Source organism: Aythya fuligula, chromosome 3, assembly GCF_009819795.1.
Source record: "Aythya fuligula isolate bAytFul2 chromosome 3, bAytFul2.pri, whole genome shotgun sequence".
NCBI classification, from domain to species: Eukaryota; Metazoa; Chordata; class Aves; order Anseriformes; family Anatidae; genus Aythya; species Aythya fuligula.
The window spans coordinates 1639284-1651336 of record NC_045561.1 but is presented as its reverse complement, the minus strand read 5'-3'; the positions used below and the strand labels follow the sequence as shown (position 1 = coordinate 1651336).

Here is a 12053-nt window from a genome sequence, read left to right as displayed (position 1 = left end):
TCCTATTGCATTTAATCAAAACCCTTTATAGTTAAGTTCCAAGCAAGAAAGGTAATAGTTGAGCTAAATCGAGATCTGTAAATACAAAGCAGACGGGTTTCATATAGGAGTGGCATACTGAAACTAGCTAGCTAGAAATCAGTAACTGATTCTCTTGCTCTGTCTGCTAACATTTGCTCATTGTAGTCTCATGCACTGAGGATCAGAACTTAGCTGTCCACCTGTTCATCTTAAGCATCTGAATTGCTTACCCTTTCCTCAGAACCCGGTTGATCTAAATGCTGTGTTCTTATATACTTAATGATGCTGTGAGCATCATCTTCCACTGTTAAGATTCTGACAGGACTACAGTATTGGCGACATCAGTTGGGGAACAAGAATTTGCTGTGTAAAACTTAATTTATTTATTAGATAGATGGAAAAATGATTCCTGAACAGAAAGACAGAACTCAGTACTGCTGAAAACACATTTTAAAGGCATAAGGGTATTTTTCTCATAAATAAAATCTACCTGGACACCCATTTAAGAACTAGTTTTCTTCTTATGTTTTATAACTAAAACATAGAACAAAATAAAGTTCAAGCAACTTTGATCTAAAATAAGTCAAGAGTAATTGAACCCGCCCTGGCAGGCTTTACTAATACTTTGTCTAACATACCTCTTCATGACCGGCCACTAACTGTAGGACAACAAGTAAATCAAAGAGCACAGATATCATGGTATCTAGAGTCAGCAGATTGACTTGTGCAGATCACTAAAATGTACTGCTCAGTTGCTCTACAGCTGGTCTCATTCAGATGTTTAACTTTTTTTTTTTTTTTTTTAATATGGTTATCTTATGTCATATACGTATTTACGGAAAGAGGAAACACAAATTGTCCATATGTATTTTGTCTCAGTGTCTTTTGTTTTTCTAGAGTGTATTTGCTCATTCGGCAACCTTATGCTGAAACGAACAAACACTGCATACTGTGGTTTGAGATTATTGCAGCACTTATGAACAGGAGCAATGTTTATTTGGGAGAGACACAAAGCCCCTGTTGATAATTCTTGTGCATAACTCTGTCATGTCAATATCAAATGTTCTGCAAGTATTTGGGCCAAAAGACAAAAGCAGACAAGGCAGAAATTTTTATACCAGTACATGTACTCTACTCATTGATAATAGTTAAATGCATTTACACCAAGCAAAAGAAAAAATACGTTGGTTAACAAGTCAGTAGGCTATATACAGTATTATCCACTACTCTGAATCCAGAAAAAGGTTTTGGTGCAGTTATTCTGGTACAATCTGGTTTTAAGTCTGAGTAAATGCCAAAGAGTAGATTCTGATCTCAGCCACGCTACTTTTGCTCCACTTGTCCTGAGTCACCAAGGTCAGTTGAAAGTTGTAGTGAAAGGGACAATATTTTGGTTCTTTTAAATTAAGAATATGACTCATACACTCTACTATTTGATCCTGAAGGTACAAAGTTATCCAAATTCGTGGGCCAGATTGCCTATTTTAAATATTTTAAAAACAGTGTTTAGTGTTTTATTCCTGATTTAGTTCAGGGTTTTTTTGGGAGGGGTTGTTGCTGTTGTTGTTTTGTTATTTGGCCATTTTGCCAGCTTTCTCTCAAGTAACAGTGACTTGTTAACAGCTAATTTCAAAGGTTTCAAAGATTCTTATCAGCTACTTTGGACACTGATTAGTAGGCGTCTCCAGTGGCTAATCAAGTACTGGTTTTCTGGTTCTGCCTGCCAGAGGTTTCTTTCAACTTATCTTATTAATCTTTCCCAGCATCCCTCCATAGCCTCTCTGTAACTCATCCCAAACTTTCTCTTCTTAGTTTCCTATTCCTTTTCCTTTATACTATCCCTTCAATGCCATGTTTAATCATATTATTTACACACCAATAATATGCAATTACCATCATCTTTTCCATCCTTTTTTCCTGTAATCTATCATTTTGATCCTATCCTCATCTCCTTTTCAATAGAAACCAATTAGCAGCAATTAAAATTAGTTACAAAAGAAAATAGTTCCCCATTACGAAATACTCATCCAGCTAGTTCAGTCATTTCAAGGAAATAGTAAATTGTACTTTTATGACAGTAATAAACAATAAACAGAACTGATACTGGAACATACCGTTCATATTATTAAAACAATGTTCTCCCTAAAGACCAAGGGTTTTTTTTTGTTTGTTTGTTTGTTTGTTTTGTTTTGTTTTCTGATAAGTAAAACTTATCAATAATAACATTTTTAGTTTTATTTATATATTGGTATGGTACCTACGAATACTCAATCAGTTGCTTTTAAATCAATGTTGATTTGTGCAACCATGTTTTTCTTGTATGGAAAACCAGACATACTAACAAAATTGCAAATTAGTCTATTTTTAGGAAGTCCAGGTCAACTGTTATTCTGCTTTCCATTTGTTTAGTCCTAAATGAAGTAATAATGAAGTCTTGTCACTGGGTGAAACTACGTCATTAAATGAGAAACTTCTGAGAACATCAAACAGTGACTGGCATTTTTTCCAGGTGCAGACTACAAGAAAGTTCCATTTTTCACTGGAATTCAGATATTTTCATATGAGGAATTCTGTGTTTCCATTTGAAGCATAAACACTCATTTTCCTTGTGCATGTTCTGTCACTGCTTATTGTAAGTGCTCAGCATTCATCAATGATTTCTACATCATCCAGGTTTCCCAAGCTGCTAAACCTTGCATACTCCTGCTTCTATACATCTGACAGGTATCTAACTTAATAAACACACATGTTCACAAACTTTTTCTTGGACTTATTCTTCTCTTTGCTTTTTTATTTTTTTTACTGCTTAATTCTAGATTGGAAGAGGCAAAGCAGGAAGTTTAGAACAGTATTACATTAATTATTATTGCATAACAACCTGCATGCACTAAAGGCATTACCTGTACTACCTTTACAGAGAAGGAAAAGGAGCTAGAAGGACTGACATTTTCTTGAATTTACAGCCCTTCACTCATTGTTCTGCCTTTCCTCCCCATCTCAATGTGCACAGCAGTCCCTACAGAAGACTGTGGTAAGAGAAACTCTAGCATAACTGTGGCCACACATGTTCAGAGATTACTGAATAGAAGTTCTTCCCTGCTTGCAGTTACTAGATGTGTGATTGAGCCCTGAGGTCCAGCTCTCAGGCTAGATAATTTGGTCCTACTTTCTAGACTCCTTTCTGCTCCAGCCTACATCACTGGGATTGCAGTGATGTCTTCCATGAAGGCAGAAATAATGAAGTGGAAAAAGCCTGGCCAATAATCTTCTCCTTAACCTTCCAGCAGATGTTTTTGCTTTATGACACAATACTCATCTCACTGCCTGTCTGCTACAGAGAAGCTTACTATGAAACAACCATGTTCTACAGTTGTATACAAACAGAACAGAATGCAAAAGGGATGTTTGCCTTTATGCCAACTTTGAGCCCTCAGACTCAGTGAAAATAAATCATATTCTCCCTCCACATGTTCCTCCCTTGGCCCTGTAGCAGAAAGATCTATTATAGCAAGAACAGCTACAGAAGATATGCTGCTCATCTGGGGCCACTACTTGCCAGAACTGGGGATTTAACGTGCCCAACTTCCCATTACAAAGCTAAGTCCTCTCTCAGAATACCAGTATTAGAGGTGGCAGAGATGAGACCTCAGGGAGACAACGGAAGGTGATTCTGCAAATCCATACTGACCTGAAGTTGATGAAATTCCTCAACATAAGACCCTGAATATTTTCAACTACACTTAGTATAGTACAGTAATAAAACATGTAAAAGGAGGGATTCCTATACTTTCCCAGCAAAGATTTTCCTACCCAAATGTAGTTCATCGGTTTGAAGTAATTAGTTTTGCTAACATTTCAATTTCTGCCAGAAGAGCTGAGACCTGTGACACTTGGAAAAACACATAAAAGGTCTTATGAAAGCCTAATTTGGGGAAGCAATGAAGGAGCAAAGAGCTTAGATTTTAATCCTGTAATAAGGGACTTGATAGTGAAAAAGAAATTCCTTTAGAAGGCTTTCCCAGGAAGTACCTCACTTTACAAGATCCACTTATATAATGTCCCCATCTTTCAGATTTTTGAAAGCTCTTTGAGAGCGTTTATTCAGTGTGTGAGCAGCCAAATAAACAAAAAGAAAAAAGGTACAAAAGAGCTGGTTTGATGGAGAAAGTCCCTTTGAGAAAGGTATCCATAGGAAAAAAAAAAAAAAAAATCCCAGTTACAGGCCCCAAAACGATGCTTTTGAGTTTGGACCTCAGAATCTAGCTGAATTATAAGGTTTCTGGAAAAAAATATTTTCTCTTCTGCTTCTATTTCTCTTTCTGCTCTTTTTTTTTTTTGCATTTTTGTTTTTGTTTACAAACTGCCTAATATAATAGATCCCAGACCTCTGCCTACAACCTAAAAATTCTTCCAAAGTTCACCCAAGAAAAGCTATTGTGAGATACTTTCCCATATCCTGCTACTTGTCCAAGATAGTCACAATTTCTCAGAGACCTGTCATAACACTCACAGCTCAAGTCAAGCAAGCAGGTGAAGTCAGGATATAACTCCGGCCCAGCATGCTGTACCAGACTGACAGCCCACCTCAACTTCCAGAAGCACTACGATCTCAATAGCTTGGATAATTTTCCCTGTTTCTCATGAAGACTAAATAATCTGTCAAGTGAAACATCGCCTTCTAGAACTGCTTTGTGCATGCACACTGGCACCATGAGCCCTGAAAACTCAAGCTCAATCCCATACACCCTTACATATCTTTTGTCCCAAACTCCTGACTCTGCCAGCCCTCAGCTACGACCTGAATCGCTCTCTGCATTGCCAGTCACCCCCGCTGAAAAAAGGGACCTCTCCGGTAACAATGAGGAACCCTGACCTGGGAAACTTTGAGACTACAGCAGCCACCACCCTGTACTGGCATCACTCTGCTTTGGTGTGGCCATGAAGCTAGTGGATGGGGAGTCCCACCAGACCACTTTGGTCCTGGGGGCTCAAAGCTAGGCGCTTGCAGAGCAGTAGCACGCCTTGCCGACCATGCACATCTCCAGGGTCTGGCACATGGTGCCTGGGGATATCCAGAGAGTGGAAGGAGATGGGGATGAACACTGAAGACAGCGAGTGCTGCGCCTGTGCCTGCCCAGCCTGGCAGTCAGCACAGTTGCTAGGAGACCCCGGCAGGGAAGCAGCAGACAAATGGGGCCGAGCCCCAGGGAGCAGCCGAGCGTGGCGGCGCCTGCACTGCTGCTGCCGGCCGGCTCCAGCCCGGGCCGCGCCCCGGGGGCTGCCCCGCTCCGCTCCTGTCCCTCGGAGATGCACGCAGCTGCTTCACGGCCCCATTCCTTACCCCAGCCTGAAACACACAAGCAATTAGTTCAGAACTGCAATCAGCTCGATACTGAGCATTAAGCAAAGGCTTTCCATTTGGCTGTGAGGAAATGTTTGCTGAATGGGGACTGTGGAGAGTGAAGGCACATATATTGATTGAGATAAATGGCCCTGATGGATTAGGTTTCTCCCCCTTTGGCAATTAGGGATGGACTCCAGGATAATATTCATTTCTTCATCTTGCACGTGCTGCAGTGCTTGACCTGACCATTTCCTGCTCCTCATGCTGCTCAGCTACACCACTGCTTTGTAAGGAAACCAGGGATGTTACCTTCCTGCACTCTGCTCAGTGTCCGCACCACCCAGTTGCTTCAACATTCCTCAGGTGTTAGATGGGCCTTCAGAGCCTGGCAAAAACATCCTCTACAGACCAGTTCTAATTCCAGTTTATCTCAAGATCAGAGTACAAAAAACTACGTTCAAACTATTTCAGCTCCAAGCAGAAATTAATTAAAAAGAAATGATGTCCAATTGCATCCAGTGCAATGTTTCTATAGCTGATCCCAACTTCCAGTTCCTTACTGGACACTTCACTGTGTCACGAAACACGATCCCCTTAGTTTTACCTGCCTCCCCTAGAATCCACTCCTCTTGTGACTGGACAAGTGCATCAGTACTTCCTTCTCAACTCTCCCTTAATCCTGAGAAATAACAGGAGGTGTGAAATAGGAGGGTCTGGATTTATTTTTAATTGTCAACTGAAGAAAACTGCCCTTGTCACTGGAGTCACTTACTTGACCATTGGCAAATTTCAGTTCTGATGAAAGAGTTGTTCCCCCCTTGCAGAATCAGGTGTATTATTTATGTAAATTTAAGTGCAAGCACTGCAGAAATAAACACTGCGTAGGAATGCATGGAGAAAACTGTGTACTCTATGCCAGGAGTTAAAAATAAAATAATTTTCCAAGCTTAGTGTCTCATGAAGGGATTTAGTCATTCTGGTTTCCTGAAGAAAAGACTGAATGATAATGAGGTGGGACACTGGGCTTCCACTTTGTTGGTAAGCCAGCCGCCCCTCAGAAAGGACTGTAGTATATGCTCAGAGACACATTTAGCAGGGGCTTCAGAGAAGGAACTAGAGGTGCTTAGGGAGGGATAACTGTGTTTCAGGACCCTAATGACACCTTAATGTTCACCTTAAAGCAAGACAAAGAAGAAATTAGATTGGTTCATGTTACTTTATTGTCTTGGATTAAACTAACTTGACTCTGACCTTAAACTGATTGGTCAACTCATAGATTGAATTTCCCTAACCCTGTGCATCCATGACTTTTTCTTTTGTTTAAGTTTTCTTCATAATGAAAGAGAAGAGCAATTTCTGTAGATGAAATCCCACTAAATGGCTATAGAAAAAGTCATAAGCTTTACAGAAAAGCATTCAGATAGACAGAAACTAGTTTTAATTAACAAGTGACAGCTTCACTACTTCCACCTGCCTCTCATTTATAGCAAAACAAAATACGTTTGAGTCACCCTTGCAGAATAGACCAGTCCAGAGCTACTTGTTTTCACAGCTACAGTTGAGACCATGGTGATGCCTGCCAGCATTTTCCTTATTAACTTATTATTCAAAACATTTGTGACCTGGTCATTACAATTTGGCCCTATTTTGTGTTCTCCAAAGCCTCCACCTGCAAAGAACACAGCATGCACCATACTCTGAATGAAGAGAATCAGATATGCTGACTCAAAGCTCTTCTGCCCTTACTTTACAAATTATGTGAAAACAGCCTATATGAAATACACCTGCGCAGGGAAAAATTTTGAAGTCAGAGCGTATTTGTGAGCTCAGCCCTAGCTCTGCCTCTGGCTTGTATTTTTCAGCTTGTGTGTTTATTAGGCTAGACAGGCACTTTCTCTTTTCTGCATGCCTAGCTAATCCAAACCCCAGTGGTGTTATGCTGTCAGCAAGTATCACCCCCAAATATCCAATGGAGTGTGGCTGTTGAGGCAGGACTTTTGATACAGGCTAACTACAGCACAAGCAGGAGCCTAAGCTATTAGTGATCACTATCAGCTAAAATGGAATAGCTTGAGGACAAGGAGATTGAAAAAATATATTGCTGTTCCTGGATTAGCATTGCACATGGAGCCGTCTAAGTGGTGAAAGTCTGAAATGAAATGGAGAACCAAATCCCAAAGGGAAATAGGACAGCTACAAAACCTTCTGGGAGTTAGCAGACTATAAACCTCTAGCTGACCTCAGATTCAATGGAACTAAAAAAAACACACTGTTGAGAACTGAATGCCTTGGAATTAGCCATTAGGATGTGAGAACTCTAATCTAAAGCAACAAAGGACTGCAAAACTGGGAGCAGCTCACTGTAGAATATATGCAATCCTTATACGGTATACTGAAGTTACTTCAGGTATTAGGAAAAGTAGTAATAGAGTCTGATATTCACAGATCTCTCTAATCTCCTATATCAGTGTTATCAGTGTGATTTGGAAGAATTTTTTTTTTTTTATTCTACTACACAGATCCACCCATAATACATTAGACATTCCTATTGTTTCTCTCATTACATCTTTAACTGTGCATCTGTCCCTTTGTAGTGGCCTACTAGTGTGCACCAACATGACCTGGTAGTCATTTATGTATGTTAGACTCGTACATCTCTAGGCTGGGGCTCTTCTGCAGTATTTCAACCCAGCTACGCCTTGTGGAGAGGAGCTGCACCATGCCAGACAAACCCACAGTGTGGAGTAATGTTTTGGTGGACCTTGCTACAAAACACAGTACAAAACACAGGCAGGCACACGTATACTTTCTTTATGGTGAGGCTCTCTGTAGATGGAAGCTAGATCTACACAACAGAATAGGAATGGCTTGCTAAGGTTTTAAGGGTTTTATAAGGACAAAAGAACAGGGAATCAGAAGGGACAATTCTCTACCCAGGAGGCAAGACTGTAGGCTTAGAAGAAATACTTTGAGGAAACACAGTAACCATTCATGCCTTATAATGCATGAATTACAGTTCCGTTACCAGAGCCAAGAGGTAAGGCAGAGAAAAAGGAGTACTGGCTCTTGACTTTCGTTTAAGCGGGATGAAAATCAGAGGGAATTGGGCCTGAGGGTACTCCATGACATATCAACAAACACTTCGCTGGGTCACAGCAGTAAGATGGGTAAAGGACCAAGCCAAGACCAGCTGCAATGTTTCATTGGAATAAGTGACTCTAACGGACATAGATCAAAAAAGAACTGAAAATAAAAATAAAAATAAAACACAACAAAAACTACTTCTGTATCCAGCTTTGGCACTGAATTAAACAGCCTTAAACAATGATGTAGTAAAGCAAGTAAGAGAATCAGTCTCCCATACATTGTACAGTTATAATGAATAAAGTATACTTGGTGTACAGAACATCCAGAAAATATATCAAGGATGACCTACAGCAGGAATAGATCCACTGAAATAAATGTCAATAAAGTTGTAATGTACTGTTGAGCCATGGTTCCACAGCATACTTCAAAGGACTCCTGGAGCTGTTTAAGATGTGTTTAAAATGTTCCAATTTTTTAAGTTGCTCTACTTGAAATTGCAGGTTGTCTTAGTATCATATGTCCAAATATATAGATCTTGGATGAAGGAAAATGGTAACTAAGGAACAGAAATTTCAACTCCATCCTGGACTAAGAATACACATTCTAACAGATGGATCACAGCTCACATGTTCAAAACATGAAAAAAAGATAGAAAAATAATTTAGTGGAGGGAAGCATGAAGCAAAAAACTTGGTAGGATTTCTCTCACTGAGACTGGCATTGTCTGTAACACCACTGGGATGATATACGGAAACAAACGAATAATCCATGCCCACCGAGGAGTAAGTATTACATGTACTAAAGAAGAAAAGATGCACTGATGCTAGGGGTGGTAGCATCAGTAAAGAAGTTTCAAAGATCTCCTTGCCTATTTTTCTAGTAGATAGCAGGGAGGAATTAACTTTTTCAATAACATCAGTTTAGCAGTTGTTTCAGGTTACCAAAAATAGATAATAGATTTCAGGTTTTTTCCTTTTACTACAGGTCTTTGATCTGTGGTTCTTGTTACTGCCTGAATTAAAGCTTTTTTTTTTTTTTTAATTCTGAGGATATTTCCCCTAACTTCTCATCAGAAGCAGATTTATTTTGATGCTAAATAATGTACAGCTGACATCTTGCTGTTTTGTTATTTCAGTGTATTTCAGGGACATTTCAGGTTAAGTCTGCCTCCTTTCCCAAAGTTAACGCCTCCCATGCCACTGTAGCAACGGAGAAACCAATTCATTTTTTCTTCCTCCACTTTGTAGTGACTGCAGCAAAAGACAGTATGTTATTGCTAAGGTTCTTTAAATGCTGCAGTTTGGTAGCATTTTTATAGCAGTGTGGCCTCAGTTCTCCAATTTCCTTTTCACCATTTTCACCCCAAACATTATCTTCCAGGCTTGCTACAAAGCAAAATAATGTATTAAGCATATCAAGTCATGTTCATTATCACATCTATGTCATATCCTCTACAGCTTTTAGTGGCTATCTTCCAACATACAGTTTTTAAACAATGCAAGTCAGTCATGGTTATGGCTTTTAGAAAAAAGCGAAAAGGAAAATTCATTGCTTTTCCATGTGATTCCATTCCCTATGCACATGTGAATGCTTGATAAATACTATCTAAAACATATTCTTTTTTTTTTTTTAAAGCCAGGGAACAAAGAGCACTACTTGGACATAAGCAGATGCTGGTCAGCATTGTTGCCAGATAGGAAGCTCATTTACTACTGCATTTTATGCCTTCCCATTCTTGCCAAGATGGTGAAGAGGATGGTACATGTGTGACTCAGAGGGAGCAGGTTGAGGCAGACAAGAGAGGAAGTACGTCTACAAACAGAAGCTGAAATTTTGCACCACTGAGATTAAAAGGGTTCAACAGGTGTGTGACAGCAGAATTATTCTTGCTCTCTAACTCAATGCTTTTTCTGAGGATGCAATACTAACGCAATTAACTAGCCCGTGCATCAGACAATGAAATTGATACCACTGAGCACTGGGAACTAACTGCCTGCAATGTTAAAGCAGTTGCTGCCACCCACCCCACATATGTATATAAAACACTTTACTTACTTCAGCATAAGATAATGAAAGAAGCAAAATGAGCACTGTAGGCCTTACTCATTACGATCTGCCCTTTTTGTCTGGCTGGAAACCCACAAGCATTTCTCATAAGCAGATCCGCCTTCTCATTATTTCCAAGACAATAAAGTTCATTCAGAATGTGTTTTAAAGCATCTTGACTAAGCTAAAAAAATCAGAAGTTGAGGATGACTTTCCTACCTTTTCCATCCAGTTAAGACTGATTTTCCCCCAAATCAGACAGAAGTTCCACTGAAGAACACAGCTCGGCAGTGCAACATTTTCTCTCCAAGAATAACTAATACACTATCATTTCTACATATGATTGTATGCAGAGCTGTTATGTTCTCCTCACAAGACCCCAGGTGAGTGTTAACACCATAAATGTGAACTACTGCTTATTCCCCAGATGTTCCAAAAGACACCTCAGTAGAAGCTAGAAGCGAACTTATGCATCCCATGGCTATTTAAATAAAGATGACACAGCGCCAACATGTCTTACACAGCGACTATTCCTATATGCATTAACTATAGATACATAGTGCATACTGTGCTCTATTCCTAACCCGTACCGTGGTTCTGAGTGAGCTTCAGAATTCAGAAGTCTGAAAGTGGTAGAAGTGTAAAGATCTCTTTTGCAGCTGAAATGACTAAGACAAAATCTTTCAACCTTTCTGTGCCTTAGTTTCCACATGTATCTGGCAAATCGTTGCTTTGGTAATCAGTTCCATTGCTGCCGGTTGAAAGGCACTAAGTACTCTTACTCATCTGACTGTTCCAGGCAGAAAGGAAGGGCATTTGGAAGGGCATTTACCACAGAAAGAAAGCATTGTGTGTTCATCTGGATCCAGCAAACCAAAGTCTGTTGAAGAGCTAAGAATCTAGAGGAATCAAAATCTCATTTTTGGTTTAAGAAACATTAACTTCAGACCAGATTAAATGTCATATTACTGAAAGTAGAAAATGAGTCCACCACTAGTGGTGAATTTCACAGTTCTTCTGAACACTTTAAATAGTACACTGTAAGGATTCAGTAGTCTTAATAGACTTTGCTTCAGCCAAAATTGTTGTTACAAATGTATCATATCTAGGAAATTAGAGAAAGCATAACCTCAAACCCTGTCATAACCCTGTCGAAGATGGGATCTTCGATTCCGGCAACTTTGAACAGTTCCTAAAGGAGAAGGTTAAGGTCAATGGAAAAACAGGAAACTTGGGGAACACCGTTCACATTGAGCATCTGAAGAACAAGATCACGGTGACATCTGAGAAGCAGTTTTCTAAAAGGTACCTGAAATACCTCACAAAGAAGTACCTCAAGAAGAACAATCTTCGTGACTGGCTTCGCGTGGTTGCATCTGACAAGGAGACATACGAGCTACGCTACTTCCAAATCAGTCAAGATGAAGAAGGATCAGAATCCGAGGAATGATGAAGCATACCTTTATACTTACTACAGTGTACAAAAAAAATAGAACATCTATTTATGAGAACACTTAACTTATTGGTGAATAAAGAATTTGTACTCTGTTGGACA

At 39.6% G+C, this 12053-nt stretch overlaps 1 protein-coding gene across 1 annotated transcript; it reads left to right on the top strand.

The window, feature by feature from the left end:
* The first annotated feature begins 8366 nt into the window (after positions 1–8366).
* On the top strand, positions 8367–12053 carry LOC116487085 (60S ribosomal protein L22-like 1). The gene is made up of 2 exons (XM_032183668.1): positions 8367–8402; positions 11616–12053. The coding sequence occupies exons 1-2, from the start codon at positions 8367–8369 to the stop codon at positions 11946–11948; spliced, it is 369 nt and encodes a 122-aa protein (XP_032039559.1). The 3' UTR covers positions 11949–12053.